The sequence below is a fragment of the Penicillium maclennaniae genome, assembly GCF_028827695.1.
Source record: "Penicillium maclennaniae strain IBT 15551 chromosome Unknown utg000003l:1.0-5670915.0:1.0-5674809.0, whole genome shotgun sequence".
Taxonomy (NCBI): domain Eukaryota; kingdom Fungi; phylum Ascomycota; class Eurotiomycetes; order Eurotiales; family Aspergillaceae; genus Penicillium; species Penicillium maclennaniae.
In genome coordinates, this window is record NW_026623215.1 from 2639478 (window position 1) to 2661133 (window position 21656).

The following is a 21656-nucleotide window of genomic DNA, read 5'->3' on the forward strand; positions in this document are numbered from 1 at the left end:
TGATAGCTTGTATAGCAAGTAGGAGGCGGCCTTCTTGCTGGATAGAATCCTGGCTTGATCCGATACGATTTGGACGCATGGTGGTTGATAGAAGACAGATTGACGCGGTAGGACGCGAAAAAGTGGTTGGGTGGCCCACTCGGTAGTGTGGCCCACTCGGTGGTGAATTACGGTTACATCTTTATGCCTGTATAATCAGGCATTTAAACTGGGCATTAGCTGAGACATTTTAGGCTAAACCCAAAATGGTCTGCTTAGCGAGAGCGCATTCCCATTCGACTCACACACACTCTCAAGAGAGATTGCAACCTTTCGAGTCCAAACCGTCATAATGGCCGCCGAACGCACAAATGTCTCTAACGATCTGATCTGGATGCTCACCCGTATGTAGCGCTGGAATTTTCTCCACTCAATTCTCGTTTCGTGGCTGACACTTCGGCATAGGCAACCAGAATGCTTATCTGGTCCGCCGTAACGCCGGTGGTGGCTCCCAGTTCTCCCGGGACCCTCTCAATCTGGTGAACAAGCACTCCTTCAAGGTTCGATTCAATTAGCTGCCATCCGTACTACTCCAACTTGAAGACTGACGGAAGTATTTAGTATGCCGGATACGCCAACACTAAGGTACATATTGACCCTCACGCCGCGCTTTGCACGAAACTACCTCCTCCCCAAATGTCCTCACGAATTTCTAATCGACTTTCCTCAGGCCATCGGCGTTCAGGCTACCGAGAATGGTGATGTCGCTGTGACCACCAAGAAGCCCAGCAACCCCCAGCAGCCCGGCAAGAACCTGGTCACCGTCACCTACGGCCCCAAGACCTCTACACGCAAGTAAGCTAGACACCGGGTGTTTCACTTGAACCGCGACGGTGGAAGAATGGTACTGACCGAGGGACGTACTAGGATCTACAAGGGTGTTGCCGACAAGACTGCCCAGAACGGCTACCGTGCTGATCTCCGCGAGGAGGCTGTTGCCCGTGTGAGCGCCATCCGCCGCTCCCAGCAGCCCAAGAAGGATGCTCCCGCCCCCAAGGTCCGTGGTGTCAAGGCCCGCCAGGTCGCCGAGAAGGACGAGTAAATACGTCCAGAAGTGATAGCAAACAATGGCGGACGAACAGCGAACCGGTCAATCTTTGAAAAGAACGACCACGTCGTGCTGGATCAAAAAGGACGAGGTGTCCATGTAATCTAGCGATTTCATTCCAGGATAATCGAATTCTTGGAAGAATGCACTTCTCAAAATGAAACGATCCACAGGACGGAAAAGCTATCAGCCTGAAGAAAGTAAAAGAAGCGATCTCAAATGCCGCCGATAGTCGGGCCGAGAGCCTGAAGCCTCGGGTTTGAACCCTAAAGTAGAAGCCGACAGGGTAGCATGAGAAGACGATGATGTCGTTTGCCGTGGAATTCCCTCTGATCTCCCGCCTTCTCCCGACAAGTGGACGGAGGAAAGAAGGAGAAGACCGGGGAGAGCATCGGCACGAATCACAAGGGACGAAAATGATCGGAGCAACCAGACTAGAAACTATTCACCCCACTCCACATGTCAACGTCGTGCTAGCACTCCAGTGTAAGATGCATAGTTTGAAAGTTCTAGAGCTCCATGGGACGAAACAAATCGGGCCATCATGCGTCGTGAACTTAGTTCCCGTGAGGGCAACTCCGGGGTTGCCCCTCACTGTCTAAGCCCCTCTGTTATTAAAACCTCCCGCTTTCCCTCCTTTCCCCTCTCTCCATCTCTCCTCTCCCCATTCTTTCCCACTCTACTTTCTACATCATGGTTAAAGCGGGTGGGTTTTATTTCCTCTATCATTCCTTCTTAAGCTAACAAATTCAAGTTGTTCTCGGTGCCTCTGGTGGCATTGGCCAGGTCAGCTCTCTCAATCTACCCCTCCCTTCTTCCAAGCTTCAGCTAATGCTTTCCGATAGCCTCTCTCTCTCCTCCTGAAGGCTTGCCCTCTTGTGGATGAGCTCGCCCTGTACGATGTTGTTAACACTCCCGGTGTCGCTGCCGATCTTTCTCACATCTCCTCGGTTGCTGTATGTTCTCGAATCCTACGCCTTCATGCCTTGGCATGCACGAGTAGCTCTGACCACAACCGTAGAAAATTTCCGGCTATCTTCCCAAGGATGATGGTCTGAAGCACGCCTTGACCGGTGCCGACATTGTGGTCATCCCGGCCGGTATTCCCCGTGAGTATAACGTGTACGGCCCGGCCCTCGATATCACCTGCTAACGGTCCGGTATTCAGGCAAGCCTGGCATGACCCGTGATGACCTCTTCAAGATCAACGCCGGTATCGTGCGCGACCTGGCCAAGGGTATTGCCGAGTTTAGCCCCAAGGCTTTCATCCTAGTCATCTCTAACCCTGTCAACTCCACCGTTCCCATTGCCGCCGAGGTCCTGAAGGCCGCCGGCGTGTTTGACCCTAAGCGTTTGTTCGGTGTGACCACCCTGGATGTCGTCCGTGCCGAAACCTTCACCCAGGAATTCTCTGGTCAGAAAGACCCCTCTAAGGCTACCGTCCCCGTCATCGGTGGCCACTCCGGCGAGACCATCGTACCCCTCTTCAGCAAGGTCTCTCCTAACTTCCAGATCCCCGCTGACCGATATGAGGCCCTCGTTAACCGTGCGTCGAACCCCCCCATATCCATTAGCCGAAGAGAATTCGCTGACTGACACAACGCAGGCGTTCAATTTGGTGGTGATGAGGTGGTCAAGGCCAAGGATGGTGCTGGATCTGCCACTTTGTCCATGGCCTATGCCGGTTTCAGGTAGGGTTGACCCACACTTGCTGCAAGTTACCGTCGCTGATGCTATTCCAGATTCGCCGAAGCCGTTATCAAGGCCGCCAAGGGCGAGAAGGGCATCGTCGAGCCTACTTTCGTCTACCTGCCTGGTGTTACTGGCGGCGATGAGATTGCGAAGGCTACCGGTGTTGAATTCTTCTCTACTCCGGTAGAGCTCGGCGTAAGTTTCTTTGCTCAAAGCATAGTCTCATTGGCGTAAGACGCAAACTGACCACTATCACTACAGCCCAATGGCGCAGAGAAAGCCATTAACATTCTTGGTGGCGTGACCGAACAGGAGCAGAAGCTCCTCGAAGCTTGTGTCAAGGGCCTTAAGGGCAACATCGAGAAGGGCGTCGAGTTCGTCAAGAACCCCCCCACCAAAGTAATACCTTCCTCCCCAAGAAATCCTTGCCTATCTCATCACACGGGCAAATTCTATCGTGCCGCATTTGTACTCGCCGGCTGAACCCCGGCGCATTTGCACGTTGAAACCCATGATCAGAGCCTTGCTAATTATGGTTATCCCGGAAAGATAGGCTTTAAGCGTGAGATCATAAGATTATGAAAGACGAACAGACATGACAGTGCTTGGTTCTCGGTCGTTGTACTTGGCGGCAGCATAGTATGCGAGATAGTGGAGATCAGGCATGCAAAGAATATCATCAATTTCCGTTCGCATCGGCATGTCCCTTGTAGTCCTGTCTTGTACAGTCGACCTGTGGAATGAACTGTCCTTTATCCCGGAGGGACCCATGCGCTGTCAGGTACATAGCCCTCATCTCCAGACCTGCTAGAGAACGCTGCCGGGATAGTCGACCCGCGGCAAATTGAGACCAGACCGGCGTGGAATTGTAGTCACACTCTCAGGGTCTGGCCTGAACGGTTTTGATCTGGAAAGTTGCCCCTGGAAGATCCGATGTCTCAGCCTGTACCGTAGTGTTGATGCCTAGATTCGCTAGAGCACCTCGAATGATACCGCATGGAAACCAGAGGTACTGGTGTCCGAGGTATTAGCCGGAAGCCTCATGTTTGAAATGTATCCAAGGATTTCCTGACCGCTTGCGCCATTGATATCGCTTCACTCCGCGCCGCCATGCTCATTCTTCCAAACGGGCGAAATGCACTGTCGGTGAGAACGTAGACTCCCTATTGAGTTTCATATCAGTGTCTCTGTCGCGCCGAGGCAGCTAGGCTGAACACCAAGCTCTGTATCTCGTCGCCGACGTACCCGATGGTTGGTTTTCAAATTGTCGACCTGTTTTCGAAACAAAACTGTCCAAAGATCCTTGCATAGAAATTTAATAACGTCGAGATTGTCTGTGAATCGAGGTCGATCACGGGAGAATCTGAATCGCGAGAAGATGCCGTCAGCAAGCTGGAGCGTTGTCTACGAGGATTGGCGGCGATTGCAAGGGCATGAAGCTTCCTACCTTTCAGCGAGGCCCTGTCCTACCCTGTAGCCTAAAGTTTCAAGACGAAAGTATGTAGTCTCCCTGACCTCCTCATCTTCTGGTTCGTTTTCGTTCGTCGCAAGCTCCTTGGCGAGGCGCTCGGCCATCGGCACCAGCTCGATGAGTAAGAAGTCAAAGCAGGAGGAGCTTACGGCGCGCGCATCTGGGTCGGAAATGTTCAGCGCCGCAGACGCATCGAATGACATGGTGGCTGGGGATGTGAGTTGAGGGAAGGTGTCTGTCAGGGTTTCGGGGGTGCAAAGGCGGGAAGAGAGGTCCCCACATGTTAACTACGGTTTGAACTACCATGAAACAGCACATCAGCCTCAACATCACTCAATCTTCAGAAAAAAACATCAAGCAGAAGAGAAACTGGGAACGTTTGGAAATCAAAATACGAAATTCTCCAAAAAAAAAAAAAGGCCCGAGTACCCGAGAACCCATAAACACATGTTCGCCCTCGAATTAATTGATCCGAATGCAATCTAGGAATCAAGGCCACGCTATAAACACCACGGCAAAATGCATGTAAAAACACAAATTTAGGAGTATTGCGAGTACACCTAAATCCACGGCGAGATTCAGCCCGACTGGTATGGCGGTGGGTAGGTTCCGTTATGGAGAGGACTGCTAGTGACCGGCTGGTGAGTATCCCCTCGAACACTAAAGCTGAGGGCTGGCCGCTTCGGCATGGGCGCCGGTGATTCATCTTCTTCTTCATCACTAGCCGTGAGGTCAATGACCTGAGCAGCAGGTCTTTTCTTGGACATCCGAACCGCAGAAGACGGTGTTGATGCCTCCCGGGATTGAGATTGAGATTGGGCTGGGGTTCGTTCGAGCATAACGCTCGAAGACATAGGCTCCTGCTTAACAGGACTAATGCCAGGCTCCGTAATTTCGATCAAGTCGTCGTCATCTGTTGCAGGGGTCACTCCGCCCAGTTTACCTCCATCCGCATCGTTGGGATTCGACCACGCCCCGTCAGGTTCAATGACGACCTGCTCAACATCTGGCAAAGTTTCACGTAGAATGTCATCAACATATCTATTGATAATCAGAAAAGGATCATGACATAGAAAAGTTCTGTCGATGCGTCAAACTTACTGATCAATTTGCAGTGACTCAAAACTGGTTGATTTGGAGCATACTGGACAGGTCCAGGTTGGGGCTTGCTTTTGTAACTCAAGGAAAGAGGATGCATCAAAGCACTGATTATGGGTACAGACCACTGAGCGACAGGGGACCTCAATCCGTAAAGTCGACAGGGGACATTTGAGGGACATGATACTCGACGTAGCAACAATGTCGGAGTCTTCGGCGCGATTTTTCACTGCAACATTCAGTTAGACTATGGAATCTGCTAACGAACAAGAAACCTTGTGGACCTACTTTCTCGAAGCACCTGGTCCTTGGAAATAAGTTTGCGGGATTTCAACTCCGCTACCAGATCAGCCACTGGGTGTTGTCTGACAAGGTTCGCGAGCGCAAAGAATTTCTGCAGCGAAGATTAGCAAGAAAATCAATGGTCGCGAGGCTACTTCACAACAAGGGCCATAGGTGAGCCAAATATATAAGAGACCTACCTTTTGGGTCAACGCATAAGTCATGACGATATTGTTGGTGTACCCCGGCTTCTTGCGCATGTAGTTCGTGACATCAGCGGGTTGTGTCGTACCCGGTCTATTCTTCAAGCCCCGGAGATTGGCCTTGACTTCATCCAGATTGGCCTTTAATTCCACTTGATGTGGAAATGCAATGTCGGACTTGGTATATTGTTTGAGGCCAGAGTCTGCTGCACAATACACCATCACCCGAAGATTCGGATCTGTCTGTAAATCCGCCGCCGTGGACGCAGAGAAATTGACCTTGAGTTCAACGCTATCCCTTGTTTGCTCGCGGACTGGCTCATATTAGACTCCGTGACTTGACTGGAAGACATCTCGGATGCGTACCTTTACACTCTACAATTGGGGTGAGGTGCGTCACAATGGTAAAAAAAGGACTTTCCTTGAAAGTGAGATGACCTATTTATAGATGAGTCACAGCCAAAGATGTTGGGTGGGAGGAGTTTATGCAAACCGGTGTGTGAGTGGGGCGACATTGAGGCCCCCAAAGGTGTAGATCGAGCCTGTGAGGGTGCCTGATGAGAGACAGTAGGGCTTTGGAGCTGAAAGGCAGTGTTTGCTTGGAAAGTTGAAGTGCCCGGGACAGCTGTGTGAAAGATGAGTCGTCTCAGGGCATCGTAGCGGGCACTATTTCCCTCCGAATTGGCCAGGCGTTCAAGATCTATCTCATTACAAGTGTCAGCACTCCTTCAGGCAAAAATTCGGAAGGCTCGATCGAAATATTGGAGAAAACAGTCGGGAAAGCAAGCGCAGAGGGCACAGAATCGGCCATGGAACGGAGAAGTCAAGAGGGAGGAAACAGACAGTCAATTATGCGGAGTTGTAGAGATATTTTGACGCCGGAAACAGCGAGGCCCTCATTTCGTAGAAGGTCTTTCAGCTGTGGATTGGTGAGAGTCTTTATCAGAGCAACGAGATGTGTGATCTCAGAGGATTGGCCGGAGGACGCCATCATAACGCGGCCACTTCGTGGGTATGCTTGAGAAGAGCACCGGCAACTTAGGCAGATTGCGACAAAGCCAAGTCAGCATGGGATCCGTGAAGACGCATCTCAATGCTGCTTTACTTCTTTATCCAAGGCCAGGACAGTTGGGTTCCTGGTACAATCAAGACTTGACGTGCGCGGGCTTTCAGCGGATGACATAAGACAGGGCCTATCGCGATAAAAGAGGGAGGGAAAAAAAAACTCGGGGAAATTGATATCGGTACAATCTCATTCCCCCCTACTTCTCCAATCTTGACAAGCTATTTTCCACCATGGCGAAAAGTATTCGAGCCAGTGTCTCTAAGCGCAACCGGGCAAACCTTCGCAAGAAGATCGCTGGTCCGGCAGTCGACGCTCGAACCGAACGACTTGCCGCCAAACTACAGGAACTCGCCTCCCAGCCTAAGCCTGCAGCCCCCGTAAAGTCGGAAATGGAAATGGGCGCCGGTCATACTGGTACGTCTGCTGGTACCTCTTACCGTCTCTCGATTTGATTTCGCATTCTGATAATGACCCGTGATCACAGCCGATCCAAACCAAGGCGACGATAAAGCCACTGCGACCGGTGAAGGTAGGTTCCACTGGCTCTGAGCTTTCGCATATTTGAATCGACCAGTGCTCTGACTGACTATTTCTTCTTTCATTTCATACAGAGATGGACGTCGATACCAAGATCAAGAGCCAAAAGAAGCCCGCTCGTGTGCAGAAGGGAAACCGAAAGCCTCGCAACTCGATAGTGTTTCAGTCACGCTTCAAGACGAAGAAGGGCCCGAAGAGAAAGTAAATACTTAGAGAGGCGACCTTGAATGGACGGCATGGAACGATGCACGGGTGAAAAGAAAGAACCATGGCGTTGGGAGTCTGGGCACATATTTCTTGCGAAATCAGTATTGTCTATATATCAATTGCATCAACAATCACAAATTTCACATTGCGAGTTTGGACCAAAGTAGTGGAGACTGATAATACAAAGGCGCAAGGAAGGCGGTGTGATGACGATAGACACCTTGATAGCTTCTATCAAGACGCGTTCCGCTTCTCCTGCCCGCGTAGAAGTCGCAGGGAGAATCATGGCCATCCTGAAGTGCGGCTGGGCGACTCTGGTCGCCAATCTCTTGTTGCCGGTGGGCATTCTCATCTTTTCTTCCGGATTCTTTCCCTACAAACCGCTTCTCCCTGGTCTGGCAACTTTCAACGATGTTGATCGAAAAGCCACATCTCCGGTCTTCGATAAAGTCATCTTTATGGTGGTAGATGCATTGCGCAGGTAGGAATCAACCTCAAGCCTTGTTTCATACATTCAAACCCCGCTGAAGAAGGGCACAGCGATTTTGTTTACTCAAACGAATCCGGATTCTTGTTCACTCAAAGGTCGGTCGCATCACCCTTACGCAGAGAGCTACCGATTGACTCCTCGGTAGCTTGATTCGAGCAGGGGCCGCGCTGCCATTTACTGCCCATGCTAGCTCTCCCACGGTGACAATGCCCCGGCTGAAAGCGATGACCACAGGGTCTGTCCCCTCGTTCTTGGACGTTATCCTGAACATTGCTGAGTCGGATACCACGGCGACCCTTGCGTATCAAGACACATGGCTTGCACAGTTGAAAACCAGAGGAGACCGCCTCATCATGTATGGCGATGATACGTGGCTCAAACTCTTCCCGGGAATGTTTGACCGAGCCGATGGAACGACGAGCTTTTTTGTGTCGGTCAGTGAGACCCGTCGGAAAACATGCATGTCTCTTATTATTGTTGTGATTCTTGGAACTAATTAATTCATCTCAGGATTTTGTGGAGGTTGATCACAATGTGACGCGCCACGTGCCCCGTGAGCTTGCCCAAAGCGATTGGTCTGCCATGATCATGCATTATTTGGGCTTGGATCATATTGGACACAAATCAGGCCCAAGAAGGTAAGTCCCTGGCTTCATCCAGCTTTTTACTGTCATTTGACATCGAAGTAGTCCCTTCATGGCATCGAAACAGCAAGAAATGGATGCAGTAGTGCATGAAATCTATACAGCCATGCAGCAAGAGGCCCATCTTCAGTCCACTCTTTTTGTCTTGTGTGGAGATCATGGCATGAATGATGCCGGAAATCATGGCGGCTCATCTGCCGGTGAAACATCTCCAGCGCTACTGTTCATATCTCCTAAATTGCAAGCTCTGAGGACTCACCAGGAAAGTCCAGTTGAACCCTTGAATGACCTGCAATACTATCAGACGGTCGAGCAAGCAGATATCACTCCAACGCTAGCAGGTCTTCTCGGCATGCCTATTCCCTTGAACAGTTTGGGGGTTTTCATCCCAGAGTTTCTCGATATGTGGGATTCTGGTGTGTATTTCTGCCCCAGTATTCCTAAGTCAACGCATACACATGGACTAATGCCGCTCCAGAGACCCAAAGACTATATATTCTGGAACGTAACGCTCAGCAATTACTGAACACGGTCAGAGCTACGTTCCCCAACTCTGATTTTGACGATGATACACTTGCATCTGGTTGTGTATCCAGCGCAGACTCCGGCATTGGAGGTGCGCGGTGCGCCTGGGCACAAGTCCAGCAACTTCGTTCAAGTAGTATTCCGGCAGACAAGCAATTCTCGACCATCGGCCCCGCATTAATGCGGTTCTCACGGATCGCGCAGGACGTCATGAGCAGTACTGCTAGTAATTACGATGTTCCCAGGCTCTGCCTGGGCTTGTTTGTCACAGGCGTTGCAATGTTACTGGTTTCGCGGTCCGTATTATATGAATGCACGCAGTCCGCGCATACTGGACTGTTTTTGGCATTTATGCTTCTCGGCTACGGGAGCATGATGTTTGCGAGCAGCTACGTTGAAGAGGAACAGCAGTTCTGGTATTGGATCTGGACTGGATGGATGTTCTACCTTCACATCAGATTCGAGTCCCATCAGTCCAGTTCTGAGGGCAATATTCGCTCGCTTCCAGCTCGCTTCCCCGCTCTAGCCACTCTCGGACTGGCTATCTCCCAAAGAATCATGAGAAGATGGAATCAGACTGGTCAAAAGTTCGCTGCAGAACCAGACATCGCCCGTACATTCTTCTCTGATCATCCCGCCATCTTTTGGGCCTTATTGACTCTGACGTATGTTGATGCGGGCCGTCATCTTTTCAAGTGCCAGCCATTCGCCGTTTTGCCTCGTGCGGGCGCCTTGATGATCACAGTGCTAGCCTTCATATTCAAAGTGAACTTCGTAGCCGCTGATTCCCCCGAACTGCTCGTTGGTTCCTTTACATCAAGGGCCGTGGAAATGTGGCCAAACAATTTCTCTTTGGTTGGGCAAGCAAGACTTGTATTTGCTGGTCTAGCTTGTTATGTACTATTGGCATTTGTGATTCGAAGATGGTCAGGGTCCGCGCAAAGTAAGTTTTCGCCTGCCTCAGCGGAAGTGAAGCACGACTAACTTCCATCGCCAGCACCGAACATCCTTTTTCACGAAGCCCTTAATCTATTTCTGATGATGCAGTCCAGAGCCACCAACATTCCGATGTTTCTTGCCATGCGTGTGCAAGCCAAGATCCTCTCTGCAATGAGTCTTGAGGGTATGGAAGTGACCGTGACGACACTGATACTGCAGTACATGACTTTCTTTGCATTTGGAGGCTCGAACGCAATCTCATCGGTAGATCTGTCGAGTGCATATAATGGCATTGGGAGCTATAGCGTGGTTCTGGTGGGAATTCTCACGTTTGTGAGTAATTGGGCAGGTCCCATCTGGTGGGCATCCATGAGCAACCTTCTTCGTCCGCAACAGAGTTTGGGGGTCCACAGCCCTGCTGCATTGTCAACATTGCACATCGCGGCTTCGCTGGTTTCTGTAATGGCCGCTTGTACAGCTTTGAGGACCCATCTTTTCATTTGGACCGTATTTTCGCCCAAGTATCTGTATACCATCGCATGGGCTACAGGACATCATGTTGCGGTAAATTTGCTGGGGAACATTGGTCTCTCGTGTCTTTACGCTCATGAGTGATAACTCTCACGACCATAAAAGACACATTGTCCATAGTATTTTTCTCCTCAAGAGTTTGAATCAATCGGCACATTTTGTCGTGTAATGTGACATAGATGACCATCATATGAGACCGCTGAATAAGTCATCTATGGAATCCTTTTTCCGTTTGCTGGTTTTTTTCGTATGTTTCGCGCTGGGTTTACTATCGTTCGATTTGAATACTGCTTTTGGGAGAGGGGCCTTGGTAGGGCCCGATAGTGCATCGGATCCATCCCGACTGATGCGCTCGCCATGGTCCTCTGTCGCCGATACGACCGGCGTGACTTTCTTAGTCGTTGGCTGCACTCGAATAGCCATTTCACGCTCAATACCAGTTGCCTTGACAAGCCGTGCTAGAGCGGCGATTAATACGACGCCAAGTGTAGCGAACTGATTGTCGGCGACCACGGTGGAGAACGCCCTGAGTAGGTCAGTGGGATGCCACAAAGCACGATCTGGAGACATTGGAGAGCGAGTGCATGGAATATGACATACATGTAACATCTTGGAATGAGATGTGAGGCCAGATGCTGTCGACAGGCTGCCGCTTTGGCTGAGTCGATCGACCCTAGATCTAAGGTGGTGCGTTTCAGCGCCGAGAGCCATTTCCACCACTTGGCCCTGTGGTGTTGATTTTTATTGCGATGGTAAATTAAATGCAGTATTGAATGTACTGCCAGGATATCTGTGTTGTCCATGATGTGGGGATGAAGACAGGCAAAGAACTCGGAGTGAAGTTTTGGTGTGGGAGCCCCACATATTTTTGCTCACAAGAACCTGAAGTACCCTTCCAGCGAGGCTCACGCGATATTGAAGATCTACTAGCGACAGAAACCTCGTGCAGAAACTGTTCATCAGAAAAACGAGATCTCGATTGTGAATATCAGAAAAAAATCAATTGAGCGAAGCCACTAGTGTAGCAACGAAAAGTCTAGAGGTTCAAGGCCACCATGCTCTCAAAATGGCAATCAAGGCATTTTGTATCGGTATCATCTAGCTTCTTAAGTCTGAGAAATGCGTAGATCTCATTCATTCGAAATCAAATGGTAGAGCCCGTGCTTTAAAAGGGGAGATGAAAATGAGCTGCGAACTAAACGAAATAAAATGGATTTGCCCACCAGTGTTCGAATGACAACCAGGCGAATTCCGCTCGGGGAGCGTAACCAGCAGCCCAGAGGCTCTCGAGCTCTCAACCGCTCAACAGCTGGGGGTCGTGGTAATCCAGAGGAAGACGGGGGAAAATAGGGGCAAAGAATGGTGCTGCCCACCGTGAGTGCCTGCATGCCCTGCAGGCCAGGTTTGCCCAGGTAGTAGTCAACAGCCTGGAGGCTTTCGACCGCTTTCAAAGTTTAGCAAATAGGGCAAGCGAGAAATGGAGATGCGCCAAGTCAAGATGTGATTAGATCTCGTGAAACGAGGTGAAGCTCGGTATGCCATGATGTGTGAGGGGTAGTAAAAAATGAATCGCCTTGTCATCAGAATCCTCCTTTCGCTCATCTCAAGCTCCTTTAATCTGAACGGGGCTCATGGCAGTTTGTGCCGTATCGCTGTAGGGTTGTGTAGGCCCCGCGGGTCTCGAAGGCACCTCGAGATGCGCGTATGGGGGATCCTTGATCTCGGTCAGGCATAGCACCCTGCGCAGCTTCAGTATCATCTGGGTAGAGATAGTATCGGTTTCCGACTTGAGGATCAACCCGAGGACCGGAGCGGTAGAGGCCTACAAATCTCAGTTCGTAAATTACCTCAAAGACAGCGAGATATAAGATACCATTTTTTTGGCTACGATCAACACCCTTGGCCAGGATGTAAAAATTATTGACCGGTGGAAACGTAGCTTCTTGGCCAATGGAGGGACCGTCGATGTGGAATAGCTTCAAAAAGTCAGTATCTGGGTCGAATAGGATCACGCGGGAAGATTACTTTCGGGCGATTGTCCGGAGCATTGAGGATCACAGGGCTGTTCCGGAACTTTTCCACGAGCGCATCCTTGCCTTGCACGGCTGTTAATCATTTTCAGTAGGGGTTCATGAGAGGGATACCGGAGTATTTCGACGAACTTGCATAAGACATTTCCGCTATTTTGTCATGATGGACGTGGAATCCAGGCCTGGAAATTGAAGGTCAGTGCGATGTTCCTCCAGAGATGGGCAATCAGATACATACCAGTGACGGCCATCGCGGGCATCGATAAACTACAGAACGGTCAATGTACAGGGTCAATAAGCCCAAAGCTCAGAGCTGCCAACCGAATGAACATCCTTGGTCTACCAGTGGTCAATGGGTCTCTCCCTCGGAAATAGACAGGATTCACACTTACGGAGGCAAAGTTAACGAAGGCATAACCGACACTGGAAGGAAAGAAGTTCATCAATATCTATATCGAGCCAACGCCATTTCTGGTAACTTACTTCTGGTTGTGTTCGAAATCTAGGAAGCGATATTCAAAGTATTAGCGCCACATCCGAGGTCGGTCCGGATCCATCAACGCTTACCCATGCGCAGATACATGAAATCGTAGCGGTGAAGGCTGGTAGTATCAAGGATCCTCTTCAACTCCATCTAGTTGAGTTGTTAGACTCTCGACTTTCATGCGTATAGGAAGGAGTACTCCACCCAAGTCATAGGAGCCGGAATATTCCGCAGCATGATCTTATTGAAGCGCAACAAATCAGTATTTGTGAATCTTCCTTTGACCGACTGCCTTTTGTGCACTCACAGTGGTACGGGTGTCTTCGTAATGAATCTGACCAGAATTAAATGCATGAATGTGCGCCAGGCCCCGATCCGGAACAGGGATCGGTGAACTATCAGGATCACCACCAGGTGACAGGTAAGCCCGCCGATGTGGCGGGGTTCCGGGCTGTGTCACTGTCTCACGTCGATTCTTGCCAGTCGAAGCCCAGTGACGAGGAGCCTGATTGTCTGATTCGGGATAATATGGGATAACTTCCATAATGAAATCCTGTAGGAAAGCAATGAGTATTTCAAATAATGCAAATCGATGAAGAAGTCAGGGATAGCTACCCCAGTTCTGATAGAGTTAAGAATTCGGACCGCGTTCGTCGCCTTGTGGTTATTGAAAAAGCGGGCGATTAATTCATGCACCGTCAGGCGAGCTCCTCGCGAGGGATGACCGAAATGGACTTCCTGGATAGAGTGCACGTCCCCAACGAGATCGAGTATCGGTTTCACCTTATTCACGACATTTGCGGGATTCACATTAGAGCGGCTCCCGCAATAAAGAGTGACCAAGACGGAGTCGTCGAAGTTTTGAGGCATTGGGAGTAGGATCCGCGTCTCTCGGTTGAACTCTTCTAAAGTGATGGGGATGACCTCCCAGCCGTAATACCCGGATTCAGCCATGGTAACGAAGTACTTTGCCTCGCGGATGTCCAAAAAGCCAATCCAGAAGCGACCTTTCGTATTAAGCTCAATGGTCTGAGGCCCGATCATGGTTGGATAGTTCTGAGTTTCGGTCAATTTGAGCACTTAATGTGTACGGCGAGGCACGTACTTTCTTCGGAAGCTGTCTGAGCAGGTCCAGGCATTCAATGTCAGTAGACACATTTTGAACCAGAAACCTGCGGCCATGTGCACGTGAAGCTGAAGCCCTTCCAACGGTTCGAAGTTGGACTGGGGAGTAGTTAGGGCTCATCAAGCTCCCCTGGCGGACAGAACTAGCAGATGCACCCGGTAGGGCGCCATAGTTAATATCCGACAATGTTCGATAACTGGAACGACTCGAGAAGCCTGAAACAGTCAAAGGGTCGATGGCTGTACTGTCAGATTGTAGGGCCTGCTGTTCCGCCTGCGTGATCTGGCTGAATCCTCTGAATGGATCCCTACGAACGGTCAGCTGGTGAATAGAGTCCCGCGGTAAGTGATCAAACCTGGCTCGATAGTCAAGAGCACGAGCTATCAGGGGGCTTGAGTCAGGTAGATAGCCCACGTCCTCCGGAAATGGTGAAAAGGTGGCCAGCTGGGCGCTGGGCGAGTTGAGATGTCCAGAGCCAGAAGAAGGCAACATGCCCGCTGATGGGGAGTGGGACATGGTAATTATGGGACCAAGGTAAAGGATTGGATTGATTATTCCTCACACGTACGCGGCACGTGGACGAAAACGGACTGAACAAAGCGCAAAGACAAGCTTAGAAAGGGGAAGAAAATTTGGGAGGCGAGGGGTGTAAGGGAAAAAGAAAAGATGCGAAGTAAACAGAAGGAAGAAGGCAACTTTCCCATTAGCGGATCAAAGGTACTTCTTCTGAGAGTGTCATCGCGGTATTCACCTATAGACGCCTGGTCTCGGCATTTATGTTCATGTCGCGTACGAGCAGGCCGCGACGTGATTCGCGCCGGTCAAATGGGAAATCTTAAGAAATGAGTATGGACAGATGACCAAGGAGGCGATTGATATCCCTTTGAATAAACATTATACAGCGCAGCTGTGGAAGTCTTGGATCATTGTAAGTCTGTGAACGCAGAGGATCATACACCACAGCAACGTGATTGTGTAGCTTAGAAGAGGCACGCCGCCTGCCAAAGATAGGTCTTACGAAGAGAGATATTCGACACGCGAGTCTCTGAGGTTTGATTCATAGGCTCTTTGAAACATGATATAATCTCACAGAGCAGAGTAGACAGAGAGAGGGCCTAAGGTACAGTTCAACTGTAATGGAATGACTAGGGCTTGTGCTCTTTGCGTTCCTCGCATTCCTCCAAGGACCCAAATCCAGACTTCTGACTTCGAGGAAATAGACGAAAGATAATGGACAAGGACCGTTGGAGAGATAGGGATGAAGCAAAAGAGAAAGGGCGAAAGAAGGAACGAAGAGAGTTGAACAAAGTGTAGTTCCGACTGGATACGGCCCGTGCTCCACACTAGTCCTCTTCAGGTTTCTCCATGAATCCCGCAACACCGCGTCAGTCTTCGAGCTCGTTTGCTACTCAAGCTCGTCATGCCCTCAATGGCCCCTATGACTGAGCCTCATGTGCTGAACCAGGTAGGAAAGATCCGGGGAGCTCCTCTCGCCCCGAGACTTAACTGACATTCAATAGATCATCATCTCGCCCTCCGACACCGACTACCTAGATCAGCTCATCCCCTCCATTCGCGAATATAGTATTGGCAATCGCACGCCACAATTGCTGCAGTCCCTCTCGCGCTTTGCGACCGATAAAGAGGCTGAGATTGAAAGCATTTGCAATACAAATCACCAGGAGTTCGTATCGTCCGTCAACTCCCTGCTTCGAATCCGGGAAGGGACGGTGAGTTTGACAGCAGAGATCCTGGACCTCAATCAATCGATCCAGACAAGTACCGAACGACTTGCTGAGCAGAAGAAAGCGCTGGTGGAGTCTCGTGGTCACCGACAGAATATCGACGAAACGTCGCGCGCCATTCAAGACTGTCTGGAGGTGTTGCGCCTGGCCAATCAAGTCCATGATTTGTTGGCGAAAAAGAATCACTATGCCGCTCTGCGTGCACTGGAGGAGCTACAAAATGTTCACCTGAAGGGGGTCACCCAATACAAGATCGCCGTGATGATTCAGCGCTCGGTGCCGGCCACCCAGCGGGCTATCGCCGAGGCAGTCATGTCGGATCTCAACACCTGGCTGTATCGCATTCGAGAGATGTCCCAGTATCTTGGGGAGATTGCACTCTTTCACACCGATCAGCGGAAGTCACGCTTGAAGCAAAGGGCGGAGAAGGTCCCATACCTTGAACACTTCAACCTCAACTCTGCAATCGAACTCGTGGCGGACGAAGACGAAGAGTACGACCTTCTCCATAACGAGGATCTCCAAGTCGACTTCACACCGCTATTTGAATGCTTGCATATTCATCAGTCTTTAGGGCACATGGACAAGTTCAGGATTGAGTACGCCAACACTCGTCGCCGGCAGAAAGACCTCTTACTGCCATCTTCAATAACTCTCGTTGACGAAGACGGCGCAAGTCTACATAATTTGCTTGAAGAAATGGCGGGGTTTGCGATTGTCGAACGGGCAACTATGAAACGGGTCCCGGACCTGAGATCATCGCTTGATGTACGGTCAATTTCTTTTTCGAGCACCTTAACACAGCCTGCAAAGGATTTGTCTGACTTGAGTTTTAGATTGACGAACTTTGGGACTCTATGTGCCAGACCGCTGTTAGCGTGATATCCAAAGCCCTGCACGAGGTGGATAATGCCGAGAACATCCTCAAGATCAAGAATTTGATTTCTTTGTTCATGCAGACAATGAATGTGCGTCGATCTCATCAAGGACAGATGATACCAAGAACTGATTCGTGGGACAGACGTGGAATTTTCCGGTCCGTGTGTTTGATGACTTCCTATTGAAGCTTTTCGAAAAGTATGCAGAGCTCTTAAAGAGGAGGTTCAGCGATGATTTCCAAGAGGTATTGTCTCCCAGGGCACAGTGCGGGGTCACCAATGATACTAAAGGTTTTAGATTGTTTCCACGGACGACTACATGCCCATGCCAATACAAACCTTGGAAGAATATGAAAAGGTACTTAACGTGAGCTGGTACAGCCCTGAAAAGTCTCACGAGGAACAAGTGTACGTCCTATGTCGTTGCGTTCCATATGGCTCCGACTCCTACTGACTGATAACAAAAAAGCTTCCCCTGCATCTTGCCATTCTCGAGGATGTATCCATTGTGTTGCATCGATATTCGGAACTTCTTAAACCAGTTCTATTTCTTCGCAAACGATGACTTCTCCCACCCTAATGTGATTGATAATACATTGAAGGATGTGAGTGTATTGCCATGTTCGCTGCTTACACTCGCATTGCTAATTCAAGATCAAAAGGCATTGGATGATCTTCTTTCACGGAAAGTATGCGATACACTGGTCGAGCGATTATCCTCACAGTACCTCGGCCAAATCGTGCAAATACTTATCAACTTGGAACATTTTGAGCTGGCCTGTCGAGAGCTTGAGTTGCTTTTGGCGGCTGCGAGGTCGCAAAACTCCACAGGGACCTCGATTGCACTCAAGGCCACCGAGAAATTCCGAAATAACAAGAAAGCTGCGGAGAAACGAATTTTCGAAGTCGTCAACTCCAAAATTGACGATCTCATTGAGACTGCAGAGTACGAGTGGATGGCACTCAGCCCCCCCCACCGAGCCTAGCAATTACATGCAGACCCTGACTCGGTTTTTGTCAAACATTATGAACTCTACATTACTTGGGCTGCCGACGGAAATCAAAGAGTTGATCTATTTTGATGCCCTCAGTCACGCCGCAAACATGATCCTTGTAAGTCCGATGCTACAGTCTCCTACCTCCCATTAGGAAAACAGCTAAAAAATTCACTTAGGCTCAACCACTCGCACCGGAAGTGAAAAGTATCAACCCTCACGGGGTGACTGCTTTGGCAAAGGATGTGGAATATTTAGCGCAATTCGTGGACAGTTTGAAAGTCCCTATCCTGCGCGAAAACCTCGACGAATTACAACAAACGGTCCAACTCATGCAGGCAGACAACGCGGATGAGTTCTACGATATCTCCACCCGGAACAAGAAGTACGGCCGTGTTGATGCCATGCAGGGTCCGTTACTGCTTGAAAAGTATGAAGCCTCAAGTTCGACTTGTGTTGGACTTTAGCTAACTTGATCCAGGCTCACTCGCACAGTCCAAGCACCCACCAAGGTTGATAAATTTGCGACATTATCCTCGCGATTCAAGAAAACTTAGTTCCTGCGGACCTGCGAGATTTTCCGCCAATGGATAAATTACTGCAGTAGAGTATCGATGGTCCTTGCAATCTAAGACACAAAGGCATTTATAGATCCCATCACTCCTAGAAAGAATTACGAAGACAATCAACATCGGCGGAGAAGATAAGAACTAGAGGTAGATATTGGCATTGGTATCAGCTTTGCCTCAGCCTCGCAGAAAACATCATTGGTAAGAAAGGAAGAAAGAAGAAGGAAACTAGATCACCTAAGAGTCCCTGCATTCGCCGTAAACATGCGGAAATTCGTAAATCACCCAAATCAAAGACCAATTGTGCTTGTGAAAGTTCCTCACTAGCCAAGATTAATTTTCAAGATCATCCTTCTGAGGACGGGTGTGCTTACCTGCTGAGGGGGAAGATGGGGATAGGCGTACATGCCCTCGAACATTTGGTTTGGGGGTTGGCCGTATGAGGCCGTCGGGTCTGATTGAACCGCGCCTGGGTACATGGCGGGCTGGGGACGATATTCCTGTTCCTGTGGGAGACCATGCTGTCCAAGGGAGCCATAATCTGCAGGACCCATATGTGGTTGAACTCCATGTTGGGTGGGCATCTGGCCAGGCGTAGCGGAAGGTCCTGGGGCCGTTCCAGCGGTCTGGCTTGATCGCTTAGCATGGGAAGTCGCTTCTTCGCGGGAACGATATCGATCAGGAAGTCGAACATGTCCGACTTTGAAAGAGCCGCAGCAATGTCAGAGCGCTGCAGGGTACGGCGCTTGTTATCTTCAGCGTGAATCCATGCGCGCATCGTCAGCTCGGTGATGAAGATATCGCAACCCTTGGCAAAGAGAATTGGGGCCTCTGCGGAAATCATCTTGACCTCCGGGTCCGCTTTCATCACTTTCTTGATCCGGGCAAGCGGCAACTGATGAATCTTATAATCGTGATTGTCTGATTCCAAATGGTTGATAACGTGCTGCCAGTAGGTCGTCAGGATATCGCGGGCCGTGCCTTGGAGACCTTGATTCACCTGGCCACAAATTAGTCAAAGAATTTGCATGAAATAAAATGCGCTGAATACGTGCATTGGCCCAAGTACCAGTGTACAACTCAGCAACAGGGGCATATCCTTGGGCGGAGAGCTAAATAGATTCATTGGCAGTTAGCTCTTGTTCCACTGAATTTTCTTCTGCGATCGCCAGTCGATTCGGAAAGGGGGTCGGATCATCGGGTCTGCATACCGTTGCACTTGCACCTGCGAGTCTGTCAATGAAAGCTCCACATGAAAGTGCGACAGCGGAACCCGTGAAACGACACGCGCCCGACAGGCGCGCTTCAATTTGGCCGCTGCGTAATGATCTTATCACAGTGCGAGGGGACAAGGACGAAGGGCTATAAATTACCATAGTGGCCACCGTTCCTGATGTCATACACAGGTTGCTGCTGCCGGCCCTGCTGTCCGGTTCCTTGAGTAGCAGGCTCCATGCCGAATGGGTATCGCGTGACAGGTTGAGATAAAAGTCGGGAAAGGCTTGGTGCGACACGTAGGCGACGCGACCGAAGATCGGGCACAAGATGGAGGGTTGGAATCGCAAAGGTTGGACTGGGCTAGAGTTGGGCGGAAGCGCGTCGGAGCGTGCCAAGCGTTGGAGGCGCCTCACAGCTGTCTTAACCCCTCGAATACCGCCTTTTGCCGGGCCTGATTTGGGTTCCTCGCCGCACTACATGGATGGAATTATAGGTACACTTAGAAATAGCTTGGTATCAATCATGAATTTAATTAGCTCCATCCGATTCTAGGCTGTTTCACCTGCGGCGTTTTGTCGTTGAAATGCGTGAGTCCTAGTAGTACATGGGACGGCCGCGGTGGAAATAACCCCTACATAGGAGCAAGGAAGCTAAGGAGAAAGTCCGCGAGTATAGCGACTTTATTCACCTCAGAAATCTTCGTGTAAGGATAAGTCGCAGGTACTTCCCAGTGCTATTGTCACGTGACTAGCACCTACCGAGTCTCCGAGAGTTAATCCGCTCCGAGAAAGCAACGGGAAAAAAAAAAACCTATAAATCCGCCCTCAGCCAAATTCTTCGGGTTTCTCAAATTATCACCCTGACCCGCAGGGATGGTTAATTTAATTCATGCAGAGTCTAGTGTTCAACCTCAGGATGAGGTAGACCTGACAGATGACCAGATTCAACAGCTTCTACTGGAGGCGGAAGGACGCCTGCGAGGTTCTGTAGTCTCAAACACCCAGGACCTCGACGCTGCTTCCCTAAGGTATGTAACATCAGTATACCTGTGACTACATCATTGCTCATGCCTTCTCTACTCAGAATTCCCAAGTTATCTTCAGGGACCGCTTTGGAGCCATACGTTCGACAAGGCGATGAGATTGCTACTGTCGATTCAACCCAACTCATCGACCCAAAGCAAAAGATGCTTTCTAATACAATTCATCCTCTTGATGCGAAGAACCCTAAACAAGTGAGTGTCCTTGGTTCGAGCCATTCCATCCTTCTTCTTTGCCGTGAGGAAAACTTTTCCCAACGCATAGCGCTTGATGCGGCGTAATCAGTCCGTCTTGGCCTGTGCTGCACCAGTGAGAGTTTTTTATTTTTCATAGTTACTCTGAGCATATATCACAATCATCATTCTTCTTTGCTTGTCCATGGTTGCGATCTCAAACAGCTGACATGTGACATCTCTCAGGAGAAACCCACCGCTGGACCGGACTGGTTCAACCTTCCCAAGACAGAGTTGACCACTGAGCTCAAGAGGGATCTGCAATTGATTCGAATGCGCTCTGTGCTGGATCCCAAGAGACACTACAAGAAAGAAAATGGCAAAGCCAAGCCGCCAGACTTCTCCCATGTTGGAACCATCATCCAAGGCCCTACAGAGTTCTTCAGTGGCCGCATTGCAAAGAAGGACCGCAAGAAGACCTTCGTGGAGGAGACAATGGCACTGGAACGAGAGACAAGACGCTTCGAATCCAAGTATCGTGATATTCAAAGCGCGAAGCAGAGTGGGAAAAAGGCATTTTACAATAATTTACGGTCAAAGCGGAACCGAAAAATCAAGTGAACACG

At 49.9% G+C, this 21656-nt stretch overlaps 10 protein-coding genes across 10 annotated transcripts; 5 read left to right on the top strand and 5 right to left on the bottom strand.

The window, feature by feature from the left end:
- Positions 1–331: 331 nt before the first annotated feature.
- N7477_003087 (uncharacterized protein) lies at positions 332–1081 on the top strand (the record flags this gene model as incomplete). Its single annotated transcript, XM_056964750.1, has 5 exons — positions 332–383; positions 445–539; positions 601–624; positions 710–834; positions 907–1081. 5 exons carry the CDS (start codon positions 332–334, stop codon positions 1079–1081), a joined length of 471 nt encoding a protein of 156 aa, XP_056824703.1.
- Positions 1082–1780: 699 nt separating this feature from the next.
- On the top strand, positions 1781–3262 carry N7477_003088 (malate dehydrogenase; the record flags this gene model as incomplete). The annotated part of the gene is made up of 8 exons (XM_056964751.1): positions 1781–1793; positions 1842–1873; positions 1933–2043; positions 2109–2196; positions 2256–2633; positions 2694–2778; positions 2830–2974; positions 3041–3262. 8 exons carry the CDS (start codon positions 1781–1783, stop codon positions 3260–3262), a joined length of 1074 nt encoding a protein of 357 aa, XP_056824704.1.
- Positions 3263–3659: 397 nt separating this feature from the next.
- N7477_003089 (trafficking protein particle complex subunit) lies at positions 3660–4453 on the bottom strand (the record flags this gene model as incomplete). Its single annotated transcript, XM_056964752.1, has 4 exons — positions 3660–3791; positions 3853–3942; positions 4025–4183; positions 4250–4453. 4 exons carry the CDS (start codon positions 4451–4453, stop codon positions 3660–3662), a joined length of 585 nt encoding a protein of 194 aa, XP_056824705.1.
- Positions 4454–4828: 375 nt separating this feature from the next.
- On the bottom strand, positions 4829–6827 carry N7477_003090 (transcriptional regulator family: Zinc finger MIZ-type; the record flags this gene model as incomplete). The annotated part of the gene is made up of 7 exons (XM_056964753.1): positions 4829–5291; positions 5352–5577; positions 5637–5742; positions 5831–6147; positions 6200–6271; positions 6327–6533; positions 6677–6827. 7 exons carry the CDS (start codon positions 6825–6827, stop codon positions 4829–4831), a joined length of 1542 nt encoding a protein of 513 aa, XP_056824706.1.
- A 302-nt stretch (positions 6828–7129) lies between these two features.
- N7477_003091 (GPI ethanolamine phosphate transferase 2) lies at positions 7130–10856 on the top strand (the record flags this gene model as incomplete). The annotated part of the gene is made up of 10 exons (XM_056964754.1): positions 7130–7313; positions 7384–7428; positions 7511–7637; positions 7831–8124; positions 8184–8228; positions 8279–8567; positions 8644–8771; positions 8823–9193; positions 9256–10245; positions 10300–10856. The coding sequence occupies 10 exons, from the start codon at positions 7130–7132 to the stop codon at positions 10854–10856; spliced, it is 3030 nt and encodes a 1009-aa protein (XP_056824707.1).
- Positions 10857–10958: 102 nt separating this feature from the next.
- N7477_003092 (uncharacterized protein) lies at positions 10959–11575 on the bottom strand (the record flags this gene model as incomplete). Its single annotated transcript, XM_056964755.1, has 2 exons — positions 10959–11298; positions 11373–11575. 2 exons carry the CDS (start codon positions 11573–11575, stop codon positions 10959–10961), a joined length of 543 nt encoding a protein of 180 aa, XP_056824708.1.
- Positions 11576–12385: 810 nt separating this feature from the next.
- On the bottom strand, positions 12386–14928 carry N7477_003093 (putative meiosis protein MEI2; the record flags this gene model as incomplete). The annotated part of the gene is made up of 12 exons (XM_056964756.1): positions 12386–12594; positions 12646–12748; positions 12798–12877; positions 12935–12984; positions 13041–13069; positions 13195–13225; positions 13286–13304; positions 13370–13436; positions 13594–13839; positions 13902–14342; positions 14392–14719; positions 14768–14928. The coding sequence occupies 12 exons, from the start codon at positions 14926–14928 to the stop codon at positions 12386–12388; spliced, it is 1764 nt and encodes a 587-aa protein (XP_056824709.1).
- Positions 14929–15832: 904 nt separating this feature from the next.
- On the top strand, positions 15833–18587 carry N7477_003094 (Rab GTPase-binding exocyst subunit SEC15; the record flags this gene model as incomplete). Its single annotated transcript, XM_056964757.1, has 10 exons — positions 15833–15877; positions 15933–16925; positions 16994–17125; positions 17179–17280; positions 17334–17443; positions 17505–17640; positions 17698–17981; positions 18022–18148; positions 18210–18460; positions 18512–18587. 10 exons carry the CDS (start codon positions 15833–15835, stop codon positions 18585–18587), a joined length of 2256 nt encoding a protein of 751 aa, XP_056824710.1.
- A 332-nt stretch (positions 18588–18919) lies between these two features.
- hapE (CCAAT-binding factor complex subunit HapE) lies at positions 18920–20054 on the bottom strand (the record flags this gene model as incomplete). Its single annotated transcript, XM_056964758.1, has 6 exons — positions 18920–18922; positions 18974–19225; positions 19270–19599; positions 19669–19711; positions 19811–19916; positions 19973–20054. The coding sequence occupies 6 exons, from the start codon at positions 20052–20054 to the stop codon at positions 18920–18922; spliced, it is 816 nt and encodes a 271-aa protein (XP_056824711.1).
- A 635-nt stretch (positions 20055–20689) lies between these two features.
- Positions 20690–21651, top strand: N7477_003096 (Fcf2 domain-containing protein; the record flags this gene model as incomplete). Its single annotated transcript, XM_056964759.1, has 3 exons — positions 20690–20844; positions 20901–21051; positions 21277–21651. The coding sequence occupies 3 exons, from the start codon at positions 20690–20692 to the stop codon at positions 21649–21651; spliced, it is 681 nt and encodes a 226-aa protein (XP_056824712.1).
- Positions 21652–21656: the final 5 nt, after the last annotated feature.